The sequence below is a fragment of the Neoarius graeffei genome, chromosome 11 (genome assembly GCF_027579695.1).
Source record: "Neoarius graeffei isolate fNeoGra1 chromosome 11, fNeoGra1.pri, whole genome shotgun sequence".
Taxonomy (NCBI): domain Eukaryota; kingdom Metazoa; phylum Chordata; class Actinopteri; order Siluriformes; family Ariidae; genus Neoarius; species Neoarius graeffei.
Window position 1 is genome coordinate 69360666 of NC_083579.1, and position 24210 is coordinate 69384875.

General features: G+C 40.7%; 1 protein-coding gene and 1 non-coding gene across 2 annotated transcripts in view; both read left to right on the plus strand.

The window, feature by feature from the left end:
• Nucleotides 1–774: 774 nt before the first annotated feature.
• On the plus strand, nt 775–856 carry trnas-aga (transfer RNA serine (anticodon AGA)). The gene has a single exon. It is a non-coding gene; the product is annotated as a tRNA-Ser (tRNA).
• A 156-nt stretch (nt 857–1012) lies between these two features.
• hs1bp3 (HCLS1 binding protein 3) overlaps nt 1013–24210 on the plus strand; it is a 43756-nt gene continuing 20558 nt past the window's right edge. Inside the window, exons 1-4 of the mRNA XM_060934667.1 lie at nt 1013–1224; nt 9413–9578; nt 13326–13533; nt 13616–13838. Of these exons, the coding sequence (XP_060790650.1) occupies nt 1199–1224; nt 9413–9578; nt 13326–13533; nt 13616–13838 (623 nt within the window). The 5' untranslated portion in view covers nt 1013–1198. The remainder of the gene's footprint in view (nt 1225–9412; nt 9579–13325; nt 13534–13615; nt 13839–24210) is intronic.

A 24210-nucleotide genomic window follows, 5' to 3' on the forward strand; every position in this document is an offset into this window, starting at 1 on the left:
CAGTTATTGCTGCACAAGGGGGTCACACCAGATACTGAAAGCAAAGGTTCACATACTTTTGCCACTCACAGATATGCAATATTGGATCATTTTCCTCAATAAATAAATGACCAAGTATAATATTTTTGTCTCATTTGTTTAACTGGATGCTCTTTATCTACTTTTAGGACTTGTGTGAAAATCTGATGTTTTAGGTCATATTTATGCAGAAATATCGAAAATTCTAAAGGGTTCACAAACTTTCAAGCACCACTGTACATCCCATCTACCCTGATAACGTTCTTCCATAACCTTCAAATAGTCTTACTACAGTGGAATTTTGCTTATCTGGAGGGTAAGCTGTGGAGAAAAAACTTGACGTGCTAGAAAAAAAACGGACTGCAATTTTGGAATCAGCATGCCAATTTTAGTTTTAATCAGCATAAAAATTTAACTCAACAGAACATTTTTTTCAAATTGTTCCCCAGTGCTGTTCGTTTATCTTACAGCCAGCCAGTAGGGGCGCTAGACCTGTGGTGGCTTCACGTTTTCGAGACCATTGTTTTCTCGAATCCATGTGAAATAGTCATTTAAAGTGTTAGTGCGCCACCATGCGGATTTGCTTTGAAATGTTGCCAAACTTCAGGACTTCTCAATATTCGTTTTCGTTGAATATAACTTTTACATGAAAATAAATGAGTCTGATAAAATCAGATATTTTCTTTTTAAAGTAAGAAAACGTCTTAGAGATGTCACTTGATTAAAAACGGTTCATTTTAGGCATTTCCTTCGTCGGTAGTCGTGGCCGAGTGGTTAAGGCGATGGACTAGAAATCCATTGGGGTCTCCCCGCGCAGGTTCGAATCCTGCCGACTACGGGTTAATTTTTTTCCACTGTATATTGTAAACTTTTTTTTTTTTAATGTACAGAACCATACACAAACATGCAAATGAAAGTTAATTCCAGAGAATTACAGCGCGTTGTTGATATTATTAACAGTCAATCCAGATACAGTTTGCATGCTAGCTAAGTTGTATGCTAACTGAGGGGAAAACCGAGTCCCGTGACTTAGCCACAAGCTAGCCACTTCTGCTGTCTGGTTAGTAGCTTAGTGTTTACGTTCCGGTCACAAGATTGATTTAAATTGAGTGAAAGAAATGGTAATAACGCTTCTTTAATACATTTAAGACGTTCACCAGTAACGCCACACCGTTCAGTAATGCCAGATGGACTTGTTACGAGCAGGTAACTTTTTCCTACAGTTTAATGAACTGTTCCTGCAGTTAGCTGATGTGGGGTTTGGTTGAGGGTCAATGGTCAAATATACCAGATATTATTTACCTGTGTATGATATAGAATATAACAGAATATCGTTATAGTAGAAGTACAGTGAGATTTGGTAAGCAACTCCTAATATCTAAAAGTCAGGAAATACAAGTGTGTTTATAATATAGCCTGTATGGGTTTGTAAATAGAATGGGACAAAAGCTTATCAGACTAGTGGTGTTCATGGACAGGAATGGTATTGAGCACATCACTGTTTGGTGTGTACATAAATACTGTTTACTGTTTACTGTGTTGAACCTTATGCTCAAATGTGACTAAATTACACTGTAGACAAGATAAACAAAGAAGAATGAAGGTGAGCAGGAGCAAAACAGAATGCATGTGCATCAATGAGAATGGGGATGAGAGTGGAGTGAAGATGCAAGGAGGCGACGTAAAGAAAGTCGGTGAATTCAAGTCCCTGGGGTCAACTGTGCAGGAAAATGGGGACTGCGATAGTGAGGTGAGGAAGAGAGCGCAGGCAGGGTGGAGCAGTTGGAGAAGGATTTCGGGAGTCATTTGTGACCAGCAGAAGCGAAAGGTAAGATGTATAAGACAGTCGTGAGACCAGCTGTGATGTACGGATTGGAGACCGTACCCTTAACGAAGAGACGGGAGGCAAAGTCGGAGGTGGCGGAGTTGAGGACGGGAGTGACGAGGTTGGACAGGATAAGGAACGAGCACATCAGAGGGACAGCACATGTAGAGAGCTTGGGAATTAAGCTAAGAGAGATGAGACTGAGATGTTACGGGCACATCCTGAGAAGAGACGCAGAGCATGTGGGAAGGAGAATGTTGAAACGAAAATGAGGAAGGCCAAAGAGGAGATTAGGGCAATTCCATGTAAATGTCAACCTCACCATGCAAAAATAAAGCAACATGTAATACATCAAAACCACTCCCAGAGATCTCACCTAGGCCTGTATTTTACAGATGTGAATAAGTTGAACCAATTTGTAACCAACCTAATATGTCACTGTCAGTCTTTCTTTCTTTCTTATAATGTAAAACCCAAGCTAAAATCAACTTTGATCATGTACAATTCTATATTATTGCCACAAGCCACAGAAATGTATGCTAAAATCCACAAAACAGCAAAACAATAGCCATCCTAAATATTATTTAAGAACTTTGATAGTTTTAGCTGATATTTAGAGAGTTTTTCAAAGGGTTATGGTGGTTAAATTGCTGATTTTCGAAACATATGCCATGTCCATTTCAGACGCGTCACATCCATAACGGAATTTTGTCACATCCATAACGCTGACTTTTCCTTCCGAAACTCTGCATGAAATACAAAATATTTTAAACAAAGATTTTTTAATATTCACCTTGGACCCCTCTATCAAATGGATATCTCCATTTCGACATTAGGTTTACGATTTCACAGAGTTTGATAAAAATGTACAGTCACCCAAGAAAAGTGATACTTTTTCTGTCACATCCATAACGCATCTTTTATTGGCATTTTCTGGCATGCCCTAGATGTACTATGGGAATTGTTCTTATTCTATCACTTCTCCAGTATGGTACAGCCTTAAAATATGCAACACCTGTTTAAATACTGGGAGACAATAAAACATGCACTGGGTCATTTGTTGCCATTTTGAGTTCAAGTGTCACGTCCATAACGCTGGAATTGCCCGATACATGGATGTGGTGAGAGAGGACATGAAAGTGGCAGGTTTGGTAGAGAAGGATGCGGAAGACAGGGAGCAATGGAGACCCCTAATCGGGAGCAGCCAGAAGAAGAAGTAGACAAGATAAAACTGGAAATGGGTGTGCAGAACATGAAGGTGCTGCAGATTAACGTTAGGACCCACTTGACCTAGCCTGGGCCCGCCCATCCTAAGCGTGACGCAACACGAAGGCCTGTTGCGAGCTTAGTCTGGCCAGGCAAGCTATCTACAGCTCTTCCAAGCTCCCGAAAAATCGGGAACCAATCAACTTTGAGCATCTCCAACGGCCCTGGGTAGAGGCGTGTTCAAGGCACTGACGTAGTAGAACTGCGATCGGAAGCCATAGATTGTTTACAGAATCTATGCCGGAAGCGCTTCATTCACGCTTCCGCATCTATTACGCATAGATGCTGTATTGAAAGCATTCAACGGGAAGTTCTCATTGAAAACGGAGCAAAGAGCAGCCCTGGAGGTATTTATTGAAAGGAAGGACGTTTTCGCCTTGCTCCCGACCGGCTTCGGTAAGAGTTTAATCTACTAGTTAGCCCCGTCGCGTCACATACGTCAGAGGAAAGAGTGATGTGATTGGTTTAAGCTTCGTCACAGCCTTTTCTGGCTTCGACCAGTAGCAAACTGAGGCATTTCAGGGAGGCGGGTCAACCACGGGCTCTGGGAAACGGTTGGGCTTAATATCTTGGCCAGACCAATAGCTCGGAGAGCTTTGTCGCGTTAGCCAGACTACACTTGACCACATGTTTGTTATCTATAGGAGGGCATTAAACTAACCAGGGGTGGGTTTCCCAAAAGCATTGTAGCACAAAGATCATCGTTAAATGGTAGAGCAAGCATCACAATGAACACACTCACACTCTCTCCAAGTTAAAAGGGACATCTTGGGTATATTCAAGAGCAAGATCAATGTAATTCTCTTATTTTATATTAAACTTTGGTCAAATATCTGTCACATTTTGCATTTTGTGCAATTTTTTTTTTACCTTGCGCAATACCAGAAAAATTCAGTTGAATTCAAGCCATTTGAGGCGAATTGGTCCGCCTCTGAAAAAACTTGGCATTTGGGTTTCCCGGCAAACATTGATTTTCGTGACGTCGCGTGCGGGACGCTTCCTTCTGAATCCCATGTCAGCGCTGGTTTGTTTATGAGAAAACAACCTGGTGGTTTTCTGCAAATTTCTTCAACGTTATCACGTAATTATTAAAATGGTTAACAGATGTATCGTAGGAGGGTGTAGCAACACCAATCTTGCTGGGATTAGTACTCATCGTTTTCCAAAAGACCGGACAATGAGAGAGAAATGGGAGCGCTTGGTCTACACAGGCTGTGCACTGAAACCGTGCAAAGCTCGCGCAGCCTGCTGGCGCTTCCGCAGGTGACGTCACGAATCTGGCTCCAGGCTCCCTTGGGATTTTTCCAGACGCGTTTTGTTATTTTATTTTTTTCTGCTGTAGACAGATGGCCTTGTGCAAAATTACCCTTCTGGATGAGTGTGTAAAGGGACATACTTTCATATAAAAAAAAAAAACACGAAATTGGTCCAGAATATGCACTTTAACGTTAGGACCCACTTGACCACCTGTTTGTTATCTATAGGAGGGCATTAAACTAACCAGGGGTGGGTTTCCCAAAAGCATTGTAGCACAAAGATCATCGTTAAATGGTAGAGCAAGCATCACAATGAACACACTCACACTCTCCAAGTTAAAAGGCACATCTTGGGTATATTCAGGAGCAAGATCAATGTAATTCTCTTATTTTATATTAAACTTTGGTCAAATATCTGTCACATTTTGCATTTTGTGCAATTTTTTTTTTACCTTGCGCAATACCAGAAAAATTCAGTTGAAATCAAGCCATTTGAGGCGAATTGGTCCGCCTCTGAAAAAACTTGGCATTTGGATTTCCCGGCAAACACTGATTTTCGTGACGTCACGTGCGGGACGCCTCCCTCTGAATCCCATGTCAGCGTTGGTTTGTTTATGAGAAAACGACCTGGTGGTTTTCTGCAAATTTCTTCAACGTTATCACATAATTATTAAAATGGTTAACAGATGTATCGTAGGAGGGTGTAGCAACACCAATCATGATGGGATTAGTACTCATCGTTTTCCAAAAGACCGGACAATGAGAGAGAAATGGGAGCGCTTCGTGCGAGGCACCTGGAAAAACTGGCAACATGCAACAGACCACAGCATCATATGCGGGGCTCACTTCATAAAGCCCGACGACTTTGAGAACTATTTGCAGTGGGAAATGAGCTTCAAGAAGCAACTTGATCTGAAAAAAGACGCAGTTCCATCTGTTAGAATGCCCAAAGCAACACCGTCTCCATTTGTGTCAGCGTCACCAAAGGAGCCAGCCGTGTTCGTCTCCCCTGACAGAAGGCAAAGTGCCGCATCCACTGAGGCCCTCGAAGCCGGGGACCAAGCAGAGCCGAGAAAAAGACCAAGAAAATCGGCAATTCACAAGTTGACTGTTGCCAGGGTAACAAATAAAAGAGACTATACTCTAAATTAGGTGTTCCTGTGTTTGTGTGGTACACGGATAATGTTATTTATTGACATGCACAAAAGTAAACAACACGAAAGCGCTGGGCGATAATACACTTACTTCACATGTATCAAGGGATATGCATGTCAGGGCTTGAGATCTTGGGACGTGTCAAACACATTAAATGTATATACAAGCCTGCTTAGCCGATTCCATGTGTGTAGCTTATGAAATCTTTCTCCTACAGTAGCCAGTACTCTTTTAAATGAAGAAATATATAAATACAAATAGTAATTAGAAAAAATATGATTTCTGTAACAATAGATAGATGAGCATTGATACATGAATCCATGGGTTTAGAAGCTGAAGCTTTTAACCATCATCATTTCAATGCAAAATCGCTAATTGTTAAACTTGGTCTACACAGGCTGTGCACTGAACCCATGCAGGGTCTCTCTGCCTGCTGGTGGAGCCGCACGTGACGTCACGAATCTGGCTTCAGACTCCCTTGGGATTTTTCCAGACGTGTTTTTTTTATTTTATTTTTTTCTGCTCTAGACAGATGGCCTTGTGCAAAATTACCCTTCTGGATTAGTGTGTAAAGGGACATACTGTCATATTAAAAAAACACTAAATTGGCCCAGGATATGCACTTTAAAGCAGATACGCAGAACCTTTATTTTTAAATAAATTTCTGAGTGGATAGTATCTCCATCCTTGACTCTTGTATGCTGCATAAATGGGAATTAAAAAAATATTTTTTTTTTGAGAGTTAAAATCGACCGCAAAGTTGGCATTCGAGCTGCCCCGCTGACCTAGCCATCCCTGAGTGCGTGACGTCACAGCGGTAACCGGTTTTATATGACCACAGTCATGTAAATAAAAATGTATGGTGAAAGTAAGAAATACCGTTACCGACTTGCTCAACTAAAACTGATTTTACTTCATTGTTTGTGGGTTGACTTTCATTAAAACAGGATAGGTGTTATAACTTATGCAACATACATGTACACGCATGCATTTTCACTGATAAAACGTAAAAGGCTAATTAAATAATCAGATGAACTGAGAAAATCACATTCTGAAGCAAATTAAATAATCTTATACCGGTAACTTAAACACACAATACAAGTTACATGTATTAATCTAAATGCAGTTAAACGACGTGTTTTTGTTATTTTGGATCCAAATGAGAGTTGGAGCTTACCTGTTCGTGTTCTCGCTTCTTGAAGGCCGATTGTTTTGAAACAATCTGGCATTCAGTTGTTCGTTCGGTTCTCCGTTCATTCGCTTCTTCCATGTAAGGGTGAGATGGCAGCAATATCCAGTTTAGAAATAAGACAGCTGGTCCGCTCTTTCTCCATTACTGAGTACTCCGCCATTACTGCTCGGCTCAGGTAATTACTAAAACCCAGGACAGAACGGGATATCACCGGTTTTAGCAACAACCGCGGGAAGGTCACTGCCCAAGCGATATGTCACGTCCCATTCCGTCTCGGGTTTTACCAACAACCCTCGGCTCACTCCGGGAAAACTGGTGCAACTAAATTCACTTTCCTTTTAAAATAAATAAAATAAATACTTATAGTTTTCTTTAATTGTTGGTACTGCACCCTCTTTCAGTACGGGCTTATAGCCAACGCTCCTCAACAGATCAGAGGTTTCGTACGAGTCTTCAGTAAAATGTGCAGAGCAGAGGAGAGACCACTTCGTAGGCACCCAGTGTGCCCGTGAACTTCTTGCAAAACACGTCCAAATCTTTGCAATTTGAACATTCTTGGGCCATGAATGCAGTGTAAATCCATGGCGGGTGCAGCAACACATCTACGTGGCATGGCAATAAATTAGCTCAAAATGGAGGATCGGAGTTGCAGTCAGCTCTGTGTTTTAGGATAGCGGAAATGGCGACGAGACCGATAGACTTCCTGCTGTGACGTTACGGACGTCAAGGTCATTCATTCAGACCGCTACCTATATAAATCACTTTAATCGTAAAAATTACTATATTAGATTTATTGTTAATGCTTAAAAGTATTCCTGTGCCATTCTTGAGGTCTCAAGGCATTTATAAACGAAAGGGAGGCCATGGCTCTGCGTATATGCTTTAAGATGCTCTTAGCATTAAGAGGCTTTTGGGAAACTCACCCCCAGAACAACACTCACTATGTGTTCATGTATACAGTTAGGTCCATATATATTTGGACACTGACACAATTTTTTTTTTTTTTACCTGTTTACTGAAACGTATTCAAGTTATAGTTATATAATGGACATAGACATAAAGTCCAGACTTTCAGCTTTCATTTGAGGGTATCCACATTAAAATTGGATGAAGGGTTTAGGAGTTTCAGCTCCTTAACATGTGCCACCCTGTTTTTAAAGGGACCAAAAGTAATTGGACAATTGACTCAAAGGCTATTTCATGGGCAGGTGTGGGAAATTCCTTCGTTATGTCATTCTCAATTAAGCAGATAAAAGGCCTGGAGTTGATCTGAGGTGTGGTGCTTGCATTTGGAAGATTTTGCTGTGAAGAAAACATCCAGTCAAAGGAGCTCTCCATGCAGGTGAAACAAGCCATCCTTAAGCTGCGAAAACAGAAAAAAACCCATCCGAGAAATTGCTACAATATTAGGAGTGGCAAAATCTACAGTTTGGTCCATCCTGAGAAAGAAAGAAAGCACTGGTGAACTCATCAATGCAAAAAGACCGGAAACCCCTTCACAACAGCCAACCAAGTGAACAACACTCTCCAGGAGGTAGGCGTATCAATATCCAAATCTACCATAAAGAGAAGACTGCATGAAAGTAAATACAGAGGGTTCACTGCACAGTGCAAGCCACTCATAAGCCTCAAGAATAAAAAGGCTAGATTGGACTTTGCTAAAAAACATCTAAAAAAGCCAGCACAGTTCTGGAAGAACATTCTTTGGACAGATGAAACCAAGATCAACCTCTACCAGAATGATGGAAAGAAAAAAGTATGGCAAAGGCATGGTACAGCTCATGATCCAAAGCATACCACATCATCTGTAAAACACGGCGGAGGCAGTGTGATGGCTTGGGCATGCATGGCTGCCAGTGGCACTGGGTCACTAGTGTTTATTGATGATGTGACACAGGACAGAAGCAGCCGGATGAATTCTGAGGTATTCAGAGACATACTGTGGGCTCAAATCCAGCCAAACTGATTGGTCGGCGTTTCATAATACAGATGGACAATGACCCAAAACATAAAGCCAAAGCAACCCAGGAGTTTATTAAAGCAAAGAAGTGGAATATTCTTGAATGGCCAAGTCAGTCACCTGATCTCAACCCAGTTGAGCATGCATTTCACTTGTTAAAGACTAAACTTCAGACAGAAAGGCCCACAAACAGACAGCAACTGAAAACCGTTGCAGTAAAGGCCTGGCAGAGCATTAAAAAGGAAGAAACACAGCGTCTGGTGATGTCCATGAGTTCAAGACTTCAGGCAGTCATTGCCAACAAAGGGTTTTCAACCAAGTATTAGAAATGAACATTTTATTTACAATTATTTAATTTGTCCAATTACTTTTGAGCCCCTGAAATGAAGGGATTGTGTTTAAAAAATGCTTTAGTTCCTCACATTTTTATGCAATCATTTTGTTCAACCCACTGAATTAAAGCTGAAAGTCTGAACTTCAACTGCATCTGAATTGTTTTGCTCAAAATTCATTGTGGTAATGTACAGAACCAAAATTAGAAAAATGTTGTCTCTGTCCAAATATTTATGGACCTAACTGTAAAAGCTGCAAGTGTAGCTCATTATTTAAACAAATTTATTCACGCATGTTGCTTCAGTTTTTATGATTAACTTTTCATTGCTAAATTAAAGATACTACATTTTATGCAGATTTTTCCCCCCAAAGTGTGTATATTCATGCAGTTTGTTTGTTTGACATAGGCCTCTGCAGAATGAGGCTACAGGCATTGACCTACAGGTTCCACTGTATCAGGAGTTGCGAGGTCCCATGATGACGGGTCATGTGGAGTACCAGATTGTGGTGATCACCCGCCTTGCACCCTTCAAATCTGCTAAACACAAACCAGGAGATGTTATCCAGTTTGTGGTGAGTGGTTGATTTCCTGACCGAGCAAAAGATCTCTGAGACTAAAGAGGTGCTTATCTGATATTAAACCTGATTTCACAGCCAGTTTTTTTTTCTTGTACTATTGTCTAACATATTTTGATCCTGTTTGAGTGTACATATAGTGGTGCTTGAAAGTTTGTAAACCCTTTAGAATTTTCTACATTTCTGCATAAATATGACCTAAAACATCATCAGATTTTCACACAAGTCCTAAAAGTAGATGAAGAGAACCCAGTTAAACAAATGAGACAAAAATATTATACTTGGTCATTTATTTATTGAGGAAAATGATCCAATATTACATATCTGTGAGTGGCAAAAGTATGTGAACCTCTAGGATTAGCAGTTAATTTGAAGGTGAAATTAGAGTCAGGTGTTTTCAATCAATGGGATGACAATCAGGTGTGAGTGGGCACCTTGTTTTATTTAAAGAACAGGGATCTATCAAAGTCTGATTGTCACAACACATATTTGTGGAAGTGTATCATGGCACGAACAAAGGAGATTTCTGAGGACCTCAGCAAAAAAGCATTGTTGATGCTCATCAGGCTGGAAAAGGTTACAAAACCATCTCTAAAGAGTTTGGACTCCACCAATCCACAGTCAGACAGATTGTGTACAAATGGAGGAAATTCAAGACCATTGTTACCCTCCCCAGGAGTGGGCGACCAACAAAGATCACTCCAAGAGCAAGGCGTGTAATAGTTGGCGAGGTCACAAAGGACCCCAGGGTAACTTCTAAGCTACTGAAGGCCTCTCTCACATTGGCTAATGTTAATGTTCATGAGTCCACCATCAGGAGAACACTGAACAACAATGGTGTGCATGTCAGGGTTGCAAGGAGAAAGCCACTGCTCTCCAAAAAGAACATTGCTGCTCGTCTGCAGTTTGCTAAAGATCACGTGGACAAGCCAGAAGGCTATTGGAGAAATGTTTTGTGGACAGATGAGACCAAAATAGAACTTTTTGGTTTAAATGAGAAGCGTTATGTTTGGAGAAAGGAAAACACTGCATTCCAGCATAAGAACCTTATCCCGTCTGTGAAACATGGTGGTGGTAGTATCATGGTTTGGGCCTGTTTTGCTGCATCTGGGCCAGGACGGCTTGCCACCATTGATAGAACAATGAATTATGAATTATACCAGCGAATTCTAAAGGAAAATGTCAGGACATCTGTCCATGAACTGAATCTCAAGAGAAGGTGGGTCATGCAGCAAGACAACGACCCGAAGCACACAAGTCATTCTACCAAAGAATGGTTAAAGAAGAATAAAGTTAATGTTTTGGAATGGCCAAGTCAAAGTCCTGACCTTAATCCAATCGAAATGTTGTGGAAGGACCTGAAGCGAGCAGTTCATGTGAGGAAACCCACCAACATCCCACAGTTGAAGCTGTTCTGTACGGAGGAATGGGCTAAAATTCCTCCAAGCCGGTGTGCAGGACTGATCAACAGTTACTGGAAACGTTTAGTTGCAGTTATCGCTGCACAAGGGGGTCACACCAGATACTGAAAGCAAAGGTTCACATACTTTTGCCACTCACAGATTATGTAATATTGGATCATTTTCCTCAATAAATAAATGACCAAGTATAATATTTTTGTCTCATTTGTTCAACGGAGTTCTCTTTATCTACATTTAGGACTTGTGTGAAAATCTAATGTTGTTTTAGGTCATATTTATGCAGAAATATAGAAAATTCTAAAGGGCTCACGAACTTTCAAGCACCACTGTATAACCAGTACAGTTCAAGTGAAAAACAAACAAATCTGTTTGAGGGAAAAACATAAAAAATAAAAAACGTACAATAAGCCGGTTGCATAAGTCTGCACACCCTTAAACTAATACTTTGTTGAAGCACCTTTTTGATTTAATTACAGCATTCAGTCTTTTTGGGTTCATATCTGCCATCAATTAAATTGACTCTGATTAATCCCAAATAAAGTTCAGACATTTACTCAGTTGCATCCTCCAGCAAAAGCTAGGGTTCACAGAGAGCTTACAAAGCATCAAAGGGATCTCATTGTTGAAAGGTATCAGTCAGGAGAAGGGTACAAAAACATTTCCACGGCATTAGATATACCATGGAGCACAGTGAAGACAGTCATCAAGAAGCGGAGAAAATATGGGACAACAGTGACATTACTGAGAACTGGACGTCCCTCCAAAATTGATGAAAAGACAAGATGAAAACTGGTCAGGGAGGCTGCCAAGAGGCCTACAGCAACACTGAAGGAGCTGCAGGAATTTCTGGCCTGTACTGGTTGTGTTCTACATGTGACCACAATCTCCCATATTCTCCATATGTCTGGACTATGAGGTAGGGTCAAAGAAAAACATTCAAGCCAGGCTAAATTTTGCAAAAAAAAAAAAAAATCCATCAACTCTCCCAAAAGCCTGTGGGAAAATGTGTTATGGTCTGATGAAACCAAGGTTGAACTTTTTGGCCACAATTCCAAAAGGTATGTTTGGTGCAAAAACAACACTGCGCATCACCAAAAGAACACCAAACCCACGGTGAAGCATGGTGGTGGCAGCATCATGTTTTGGGGTTGTTTTTCTTCAGCTGGAACAGGGGATTTAGTCGAGGTGGAGGGAATTATCAACAGTTCTAAATACCAGTCAATTTTGGCCCAAAACCTTCAGGTCTCTGCTAGAAAGCTGAAGATGAAGAGGAATTTCATCTTTCAGCACAACAATGACCCCAAAAAAGTTTTGGAATGGCCCAGCCAGAGCCCAGACCTAAATCCAATTGAAAATCTGTGGGGTGACCTGAAGAGGGCTGTGCACAAGAGACGCCCTCGCAATCTGACAGATTTGGAGCACTTTTGCAAGGAAGAGTGGGCAAATATTGACAAGTCTAGGTGTGGCAGGCTGATAGACTCCGATCCAAAAAGGCTGAATCCTGTAATTAAATCAAAAGGTGCTTCAACAAAGTCTTAGTTTAAAGGTGTGCATACTTATGCAACCAGCTTACTGTACTTTTATTTTTTTAATTATGTTTTTCCCCCTAACAGATTTGTTTGTTTTTCAACTGAATTGTACAGATTAAAGGTGGGAAAAGTTTAGAAATTATTTATCGTGGTCTCTTTTTTTTTTTTAAACATCAGAAAAACTGATCATTTTAATGGGGTGTGTACATTTTTAATATCCACTGTGTATGATGACAGGCTCATAAGCGGGGGGTATTCTGTCGTGAGTTTACTCACAGTTCTGGTTTTATTCACCAGCATAGATTTTTACTTGCCTTTTGGCGTATGGTAGGTGCTAATTTTGCCCAAATGGTAGGTGCTAATGTTGCCCAAATGAGGATGGGTTCCCTTTTGAGTCTGGTTCCTCTCGAGGTTTCTTCCTCATGTCGTCTGAGGGAGTTTTTCCTTGCCACCGTCGCCACAGGCTTGCTCATTGGGGATAGATTAGGGATAAAATTAGCTCATGTTTTAAGTCGTTCAAATTCTGTAAAGCTGCTTTGCGACAATGTTTATTGTTAAAAGCGCTGTACAAATAAAATAAACTTGAATTTTGGACCCTGGTTACATTTGAGATGACTCATTAAAAAAAAAAAAAAGAAACAAACAAAAAAACAGTGGCGATGTAGTGTTGAAGCATATCAAACAGCTGATTGTGTGTGTGTGTGTGTGTGTGTCCTTGGATCATGAATATGTAGCAATTGTGCATCACCTCACAGGTATTATGCTAATTAAAATTATCGCTATTAATTCTTTAGGTGTCAAAGAAGTACAGTGAAATTGATGAGTTTTACTCCAACTTGATTGCTCAGTATCCCAGCGTCCAGCTGCCTGCTATGCCCCGCAAAGCGCTCTTTGTTGGAGAAACAGATATCCGTGAACGACGAGTGGCCTTTGATGAACTTGTCCGCTTTATTTCCAAAAATCCAACTCTCTCTACCTGTCCAGAGCTAATGGAATTCTTAGGTGAGAGACCTAGTGATGTCGATGCGTTGCATGTTTTGTATTTAACCTATTAGTGTCCTCATATTTGCTTTAAATATCACAGGAGCGAAAGGTACGCTTCATGATGTGAAAGCCTCCAATACCCCTGATGTAGTGGAGGATGAAAATGAAGACGATGGGTTGGATTTCTTTGGAAGCAATGAGGTACCTACTGCTCAGCCTGAACGAGTGAACAAGCCTGTGAAAGTAGGAAAGACACCTGAGGAGGAGGAGGAGGAGGAGGAGGAAGATGAAGAAGAATTGTTTGACCCCTTAGGCAGTGTTAGGTAAGAATATAACTATAGAGAATACACATTATTTCACATGACGTACTGTAGCAAGTAGAGTTTACTGTCCAAGTTGCACACAGCAGATAAGGCCCCTAGAGGGCAGTAGAGCATTTGAGTATGTCTAACCCAGTTTTGTTGAATTCTCTTGAAAGCCTAATATACTAGTGCATCTCAAAAAGTTAGAATACCATGAAAAAGTTCCTTTTTTTCATAATTTAATTCAAAAAGGTAAACTTTCATATATTCTATAAGTAACCAAGGCAAGGTACATAGTACATACGTCATGTCTAAAATACAGTTCAGCAAAAAAAAAAAAAACAGTTTAAATTATTCTGCCCATTAATGATTGACTACATAAGAGTACTCATGTAAAGAGTGAAATGCAGTATTAGTATTTTAAATTTTTTTTTTTTTTGGAACATCATATTGATTTTAGGATCAACAGATCACGGTTGTTTTTAGTTTTAGTAACTTTTCATCAAACGATGTGCAGTAACAAATCCTACATTTTGTCATCATTTTCATTGTCAGCTGTTCCTCCCATACTGTAACGTAAAACCTGTTGTGCTTCTTGTTTACTGAAAAGAAACCTGTAGGTCGAGATAAAACAGTGCAGACCATTGGCTGCTCAAATGCAATCATTGATCCTGATTCCCGTCACACTCACTTTTCTACCAAACAGTACAGGAGTCTTCAGTAGTGCAGTGACTGCCTGACGACATTTTCTTCCTCTTCTGGTGGTGTTTTTGGAGCCTAATTTTATCGCCAAATCCCAGTTTTGTCATGAATTTAATGTTTTAGGTTCATGGAGGTTTCCTATGCTGCTATTATTATTATTATTATTATTAGTAGTAGTAGTAGTAGTAGTAGTAGTAATTAGTTACTAATATTAGTATTAATTACTAATATAATTATTAGTAGTTGTAGTTAGAGATGGCAAGATTTTTTTGAAAATGGTGACCTTGAATATTTAAATACTATTGGCTGGCTTTTTTATCATGGTATATCAGATGTATTCCATTCAGCTAGCATGATATTGAACAAGTCAAAAACAAGTAGCTGAATGGAATGTATTGGATATACCACGAAAAAAAAAGCCATTATTATAACCAGTAGTTAGTAACCAATATTAGTACTAATTACTAATATTATTAGTAGTAGTTAGAGATGGCAAGATTTTTTTTTTTTTGAAAATAGTGACCTTGATTTAAATAATATTGACTGCTTTTTTATTGTGGTATATCAGATATATTCCATTAAGCTAGCATGATATTGAACAAGTCAAAAACAAGTAGCTGAATGGAATGTATTGGATAGACCATGAAAAAAAAGCCATTATTATTAGCAGTAGTTAGTTACTAATATTAGTAGTTGTTAGAGATGGCAAGCTTTTTTCAGGGATGTGATTTTTTTTTTTCCACGGATTCGCGGAATTCCGCTTTTTTCACCTCAAAATTTGAAAAAAAAATGTTTTTCCGATTTTTCGCTCAAAAATCCGCATTCGTATCCTATTCGTTCCGACTTTCAGTAATTCCGTCATTGAGATAAAACGAGGTACGTGATTGGCCCATCGCTCTGTAACAACCAATGAACGCGCTTGTTAGATAGCTGTACGTAAGCTCGCTTCAAACAAAGAGTTGAAAGATGGCAGCCTCCGTGATCGAGCGTAAAGATGCAAATCGAGTTAAAGAAATTGACAGAATAGTGAAAAACAAGTTCCGCTGGGAATGGTTGGAGAAAGAGGTTGCTACAGACATTGGACATAAGACTGTGAGACATATTTGTTCAGCGATTTCCTTTTTTGGGGAGAGGGCAGAGGTCTCTGGCTGTCAAGTTTGGGGATGCTGGGACCTCCCCTGCCCGAGCTACGAGCGTCCAAAGTCGGGCTGCAGCCTGGGATAGAAACAAAACCTAAGCGGAGCGCCGCGGCTCGCCTCGGGGCGAATTACGTCCCGAGGCGCAGGGCTAGTGGGCCCTGCCCACGCTGGTTCTTTGGGGGGAGGGCAGAGGACTCTGGCTGTCAAGTTTGAGGATGCTGGGACCTCCCCTGCCCGAGCTACGAGCGTGCAAAGTCAGGCTGGAGCCCGGGATAGAAACGAAACCTAAGTGAGTGAACACAGTAGTTTTGAATATCCTTAAGTGAGTGAACACTGGGGTTCTGAATATCCTTAAGTGAATGAACACTGTGGAGTTATGATTATCCTTTGGTGAGTGAACACTATAGAGTTATGTATATGAAGTTGACATTGCTAGAGTAGAAACTGCAGAAAAAAAGTGACTGATATGCTGGAACTGGACATGGATGCTAGCATCTTTTTTTCTTTGAGAGTTCCTGAAGACTTGTGGATGAATTCTTATGTTGCATCATGTTTGTTTGAAAAGGCACATTTAGGTATGTTCAACTTCTACAGTAATTGAAAGTATAAATTTTGTTTTTCCTTATACAGTTTTCTATTTATTCGAATGCAGATTTAATTTAGAATGACATTTTTAGGTTTCATGTTTTGGCTTTTTGTCAGTTAAGAATCATTGAATTTACTATAGGGGCTCAGAGTTGCATGTTGACCATTAAATTGGCTTGAATTTGTTAATCATGACAAGTTTTTTCTTGTGTGTTTGCTTGCCATTTTAGTACAATTTTTAAGTCAGAAAAACCCAGGAGCTTCGGGGGGCTTCGCCCCCCCTTGTCCCCCGACCAGGGTGCTGCCCTGGACCAGCTTATTTTTCCAGTAACAATCCACGGAGACCCCGCTGGTCTCGCCATCTCGTCCGGAATGTTATATATATTTTTTTCTCGTCCGGAATGTTGTGCATGCAATGGAAATCGCTACAAACCGTCATTTTCTGCTAGAAACCAATGTCCAGTAAGTCCATACGGTTGTAGTGGATATTGAAGTCCGGTACAGACGAACAACACGCAAAAATACACACAAAAAACATAAAAAACGTGCACAGGTAGGGAGAGCTTGTAGCCGCAGCCGTTGTAGTAGAATTGTATATAGTAGGGTTTTCCAGAAGAAAAGGTAGAAGTAGAACCAGAAGTAGAAGTAGAAGGTGGAATATGGCGTTTGACCGACATGATGGCGTCCGTCACAATCTGGATCGGCTGTGACGTCACATACAAGATCTCCATAGTAATTCCCTATATAGGGAGTAGTGAACGATTTCGGACACAGGATTAGTGTTTAAAAATTCCTTGTTAACTGGCTGTTACTGGTTTGCACAGTGAACATGGGTCCATGATTAAGTCCAGAAATCCGTCTGTCCATGTGAATGCATTCTTAGTAGACAAAGATGGCTGAATGTTACATATTTCAATACAGTTTGTCCCTTTCAGCCATAAGATTTACATTAAAAAACCTGTGTCTCGCTCTGTTTATAGGATTTGTACTGTCGGTGGTGTTTGCTGCCAGTGTCTTTGGAAGTTTTATGCTAAGGTCTCACAAAGCCGGAATCGCTTCACAGTAGATGATTTTGAGCCTTCTGGGGATCAACCAGCATGCGTTCTGAGCCCTTCTGTCGGAATAAGTGAGAGCCGTGGCGCTACCTTGACAACCGAGAGGGCGCTGGAAAGTTTTGTCATGTTGAAAATTGCTGTGGGTCAAGCACCAGATGAGTTCAGCCGTCGTAACCGTGAAGGCATCCTTGAGGCATACGTGAGACTTACTGTATGTGGGCTACCGGTGGTTACTGTAGCATTCCCTCACAACACTCGAGCTCCATGTTCACAGAACAACATTCTGCAAAAAGTGAAAAGTTTGCCTAGGGGGCGTGACTTATTTCATCTAGCCTTGGCTATGCCGTACTGCAGTCATGAAAACCATACACACTGCCGTTATCGCCGTAAGGCCATACGGTACGTCTCTATACATCGCTGCCGCCGTTGATTTTTCCGGTGTCTACCATTGCAGCTACCGTGGCTTCATTTGCATATTTACGCCACCCAAATTTATGCAACAGATCACCTCCAGAATCTTTCGGAACGGCCCCGGTAGCCCGAGCCAAGGTTCTCACGGCTCAACCGGCTATGTGTGACCTTAGCATTAAGGATTTTTCTCATTATATGTTGGCTTGATAACAACTGTGGGACAGGGTTAGTTTAGTCCCTCATGTTCCATCATTTTATAGAATTATAAATGTTTTGGAGAAAAAAGGGGTACTTGACCCTCTGGGATTGAGAGCTTCATCGGTGAAGCTCGGCAAGTTTAGAATGAGTAGGTCATATATTTAGATAAAAAAAAAAAAAAATCTCGAAGAAATTTATCATAGAAGCATGATTAACATAGTGACAAACTTTACACTTTCCTATGTGCTCAGTGCCAAATAATATACACTGAACAAAAATATAAACGCAGCACCTAAAGATTTTATTTATTTTGTACATCCGATACTGATTTTTTTTTCTGCCCACATCAAATGATAGTATAGCATACCAGTAAACATTTTTTGAAAAAAAAAGTCCCTCTACTCAAGTTCTGAGCAGTGCCCAGACTTGAGATAATCCATGATCCAGTCGGGTGTGACCATTGCAGACAAAAATTTCACTGAGTAATGCATGTCATGACCATCCTTTATGTGGGGCCAATAAAAGGCCACCCTAAAATGACAAAAATGTTCAAATGTCAAGATGCCACAGATGACCAGAATCAACCGGGAACGAGCCATTGGCATGCTGCAGGCTGGAATGTCCATCAGAGCTGTAGGGCGTCAATTGGGGGTGCTATTCCACGATAGTCCGCCTCCGACGACGATTTCAGCAGCATGGCACCACAGACAACATGCCACATGCACGCAGGCCACGTGTCACCACTCCAGCACAAGACCGGCATATCCGTCTGACCCACCTGCGTGATCGATGCCGGACTGCAACACGGACTGCAGATGAGACCATGGGGAGACACAATCGCAGGGTCAGCAGTCAAACTGTGAGAAACCGACTCAGAGAAGCTGGCCTCCATGCACGTAGACCTCATCGAGGATTGGACCTGACTGCTGGGCGACGACGTTCTCATCTGGACTGGGCTCGGGCACATAGAAAATAAAAATGAAAATGAATTTCTATCTGAACATTTGTATTTCATAAAATATGGACCGCTGCGTTTATATTTTTGTTCAGTGTATTTTTAAAATTACCTAAATTAGATGAAACATAAAATTTGTCACCTTACTCAGTCACACCAGAGTCGAAGTGCTGAGCGCACACTTACACATTCATAAAAGACTGTTCACATGGTAACGGCAAGATAATCATTTTCACTCTTTGGGTTTTGATTGGTTTCTCTTTCATGCTGGGAATGCCCACCATAAACAGGATAAAATGTGTCAGCCATAGTTTAGGCTAGTTGGAGGTAAAACTTGCTGCGAAATGGCATGCGGATTTTATGCACTTCGGATGATTCAGGACAGTAATTCAATTCATAATTCAGGACAGTGATTCAGTTCAATCTCGAGAACTGCGACACTGATGAGCGGTCCGGGATTTTTTTTTTTTAATAACTTTGACTCAATCCAGCTGAAGATCAACTCGAGTAAGGGTAGTATCTCACTGTGCTGCGACAGCCCGCGACTAGTTGGAGACACAACAATTGCGATAAAATATGCGAATTAGCAACAATTTTCACTTGGAATCACACTGAATTGATATTCGCATATTTTACCACAATTGTTGTGTCTCCAACTAGTAAGCCTGGCTTTCCCTTGGCAGGCAGGGAAGTAGAGGAAGCCTCACGGAAACTGACTTGAGAAGGGTTCGCGACAGCTTTGCGACACCAGCGACGCATTTGCGGCTATTTTGAGAGAAATTTTGTCGCACAAATTTTTTGAACATGTTCAAAATTTCAGCGATGAAGGAGCAACACTTTGCGACTCATACAAGGAAATTGAGAAGCCCTGCGAATGTTTCGAGACACTTTTGAAACTCTCTCGCGAATGACATTTGCAATTTGTCGCAAGCTGTCACAGCCCAGTGAGATACTGGCTTTAGCGTAAATATTTCTTCTATTTATTATGAGCAGATCAGTTGATATACGTGTGCTATAGTGTATACACAGGAAAAATGACTGAGCAGTTTTTCCAGAGTTAAAAGTATTTTCCTCAAAAATAATTAATTTAGCTAGATTTTGAGTTCAGAGAGTAAAAGTTGGAGTGGAAGCAAAATTACAGAATAATATTTGCGTAACAGAGTAACAGTGTTGACTGTGGTTCTGAACTGAGTAAAATTGTACAAGAGTTAATTTCAAGACACACTGAATAAAGTCAAATGGCAGATAAATTAAGCTGTTATTAGACGCAGTTTTAGAACTGTGTTGGAATGTGTGAAAAACATGACCTTATCCATTGGGATGAACTGTTTTGACCACTTGACTTGATGGGATTAAGAGATGGCAGTGGGAGGGGTTTTCACTCTTCTCATTGAATGGAATGAATTTTTTTTTTTTTTACCCTTCTCATTGAATACCCCTCCCACTGCCAACCCTTTATCCCAAAACAACTGGACTTTTTTTTTTTTGATGGCCGGTTAATTGTCCAAATCAATAGAGCAGATTTAAGTTTTTGTTCTGGATACATTCCTAAGACTGAACAGAATCACCTCAAGTGATCAAAACGGTTCGACACAATGGGTACGGTCATGTTTTTCACACATTCCAACACAGTTCTTAAACTGCTTTTTACAACATCTTCATTTATCTGGGTTTTTTTCCATGATATACATTAGGCCTGTAACAATATGCGTATCGAAATCTAAATCACGATACGCAGAGCCACAATCCGTGTCGAGATACAAGAAGGCAGAATCGCGGTACACCCTTTCAAACTTCTCCTCAGCCCAAAAACAGATGTTAGTGCTTCCAAACTTCAATTTATGAATACTTTACTTTTTATTTAAATTACATTTTAAACTTGCTTAAAGGAACAGTCCACCATACTTCCATAATGAAATATGCTCTTATCTGAATTGAGACGAGCTGCTCCGTACCTCTCCGAGCTTTGCGCGACCTCCCAGTCAGTCAGACGCGCTGTCACTCCTGTTAGCAATGTAGCTAGGCTCAGCATGGCCAATGGTATTTTTTTGGGGCTGTAGTTAGACGCGACCAAACTCTTCCGCGTTTTTCCTGTTTACATAGGTTTATATGACCAGTGATATGAAACAAGTTCAGTTACACAAATTGAAACGTAGCGATTTTCTATGCTATGGAAAGTCCGCACTATAATGACAGGCGTACTAACACCTTCTGCGTGCTTCAGCAGCACATTGATATCTGAGCTCCGTATCAATCCGTATCAGTGACGGTATCAGTGCGCTGCCGAAGCGCGCAGAAGGTGTTAGTACGCCTGTCATTATAGTGCGGACTTTCCATAGCATAGAAAATCGCCACGTTTCAATTTGTGTAACTGAACTTGTTTCATATCACTGGTCATATAAACCTATGTAAACAGGAAAAACGCGGAAGAGTTTGGTCGCATCTAACTACAGCCCCAAAAAATACCATTGGCCATACTGAGCCTAGCTACATTGCTAACAGGAGTGACAGCGCATCTGACTGACTGGGAGGTCGCGCAAAGCTCGGAGAGGTACGGAGCAGCTCGTCTCAATTCAGATAAGAGCATATTTCATTATGGAAGTACGGTGGACTGTTCCTTTAAATTACTTTTATTTTTTAATATCTATTAGTAAGTCGTTTTTTCGCCGACCTGCGACAATCTTCTGTGAGTCACGCGACGAGCTTTCAGTCATGTGACAAAAAGTTTCAGTCATGTGACAAAAAGACTACATCACTGGCCAGTGGCAAATCGCAAACCCAGTCCTTCAAACACGGCCGGTGTACGAGAGCCATACAAGTGGCCATCTGACAGAAATCCTGACGCAGATGTCAGAATGGAAGATCAGCTCAGACCTCCCGGTGCCAGTGACCACTGACAACGCGAGGAATATCGCAAATGCTGTTGAGGCGGCCGGATTTTCTCCGCATATCAGATGCTTTGCCCACACAGTAAATCTAGCTGCACAGAAAGGAATGGCCGTGAATCAGGTCTCCAGACTCCTTTGCAGAGTCAGGAAAATTGTCACGTTTTTTCACAAAAGCACTTCAGCCGCTGCTGTGTTAAGTGACAAACAAAAAATGCTGCAGTTGCCATCGCACAAGCTGGTGCAGGATGTTATCTGATCTGTTATACAGAACAGATGTTATTTTGATATCTTGACTATTGGTTTAGCACTAGTGCAAGTATGCTACCTCAGAATAGAAGGGAGATATTTCATTTACTTTAACTCAATGGGGTCACATTTGTGACAGAAAAGAGAAATGTTATTTATTTGGTTATTTGTTTACTTTTGCAGCACTAGTGCAATTCTGCTTCCCCAGAATGAAAGGGAGATATTTCATTTATTCAATGGAGTAGCATTTTGTTATACAGAATGAAAGTTTGTTGAATGTCTTTCAACAGTATTATTTTGAGAAATAAAACAATCTTTGGATATACATTTGTTCATTTTTGCATGCATATTACTCATTCTCTGCAGTGGTCGGAATTATTTGTTATTAAATTATTAAGTTAATGTAAGTAAGTAAATGTTAATAAGTCAAATTTACTACTTTAAAAAAACGTATTTTAAAAAAAATCGTGGGTGTATCGAATCGTGGGTCAAAAATCGTGATACGAATCGAATCGTGAGTTGGGTGTATCGTTACAGCCCTATTAAGTCAAATTTACTACTTTAAAAAAACATTATTTAAAAAAAAATCGTGGGTGTATCGAATCATGGGTCAAAAATCATGATACGAATCGAATCGTGAGTTGGGTGTATCGTTACAGCCCTAATATACATACTACATGGATATTATGGCGCACTTGCATGTGACGTCACAGCCGATCCAGATTGTGACAGACGCCATCTTGTCGGTCAAACGCCATATTCTGCCTTCTACTTCTGCTTTTACTTCTACCTTTTCTTCTGGAAAACCCTACTATATACAATTCTACTACAACGGCTGCGGCTACAAGCTCTCCCTACCTGTGCACGTTTTTTATGTTTTTTGTGTGTATTTTTGCGTGTTGTTCGTCTGTACTGGACTTCAATATCCACTACAACCGTATGGACTTACTGGACATTGGTTTCCAGCAGAAAATGACGGTTTGTAGCGATTTCCATCGCATGCACAACATTCCGGACAAGGAAAAAAAAAAAACATTCCGGACGAGATAGCGAGACCAGCGGGGTCTCCGTGGATTGTTATCGGAAGCAAAGTGAAGGAGGCGGTGCCGGGAGCGGAAGCAAAAGCGAGGCTGCAGAGCCGGCCTGTTGACTAAGCTCAGAAAACAGCCACTCAAACCTCCACTGCCAAGCCTTTACCTCTCCAACGCCAGATCCATGTAAACAAGACGGACGATTTGGAATTACCTTATTCTGTTCTATAATCGGCTGGTCAGTGCTATACTCAATACTTAAGTGACTTACCCGTCCAATGAGGATTCTTGTTTACAAGATGCCACATCTGAGTCGCTGACAAATCCTGAATTTCTGTAAAGATAACTGTGCAGAGATTTATAGGCATGCAGTGCTTCACCACTGAACAGCGAGGGAAAGTTAATGAGGTAATTATACACGTCCGGGTATTCCGCTGACAGTTCAAAATCCGGTCGTGAAAACTCCGTCCGGTAAGCCATAAGGGTCACAAATCTGTAGATCGTTTATTTTAGACATATATCTAGTTATCTGTTCATTAGAAAAATGAGCCGTGTAATCCGTCGGTTGAAATTGATCCATTCTGTACACGAGTGCAGCAGTATTCAGCGGTGTTTTTGACCGACAAGATGGCGGTTGTGTACTTTCCGGTCACGTGACTGCAAGATCTCTATTGTAGCTGAATTTGTGCTGAATACAATAAAAGTCAGATGACTTTGAAAATACTGTTTAGATTTATTGAAATTGATGACAAAATCACAGCATGACAAAATCATTAGTGCCAGAAAATACCCTCAAACCCCAGAGGGTTAAATTAGCGTCTCTGTATATGAAATACAGATTGCCAAATTTTTTAGCAATGAAATCATGTTTAAAATTCTGCAAAATCACTAAGAACTTTCCAGAGCTCCAGTAATGCCTGATAATTAGTGCACTGGCTCTGTTCTGCTTCTAACTGACACGCACTCATGAGGCCAGCGGTGAGATGCTTTTACAACCCTTCATGCACTGAATATTGATACCAGTGCGATTTATTCTGCAATAATTTAAACACGTCTATTGACTCAGAGTTTCATGGTCGGCTTCTCAGCGAATATTGTTTAATAAATGTGGAAACACTCTTTTTAGTAACCCTACGCTCATTAAAGCGAGTGCTTTTAAAAATATATATATATCTATTTTGGG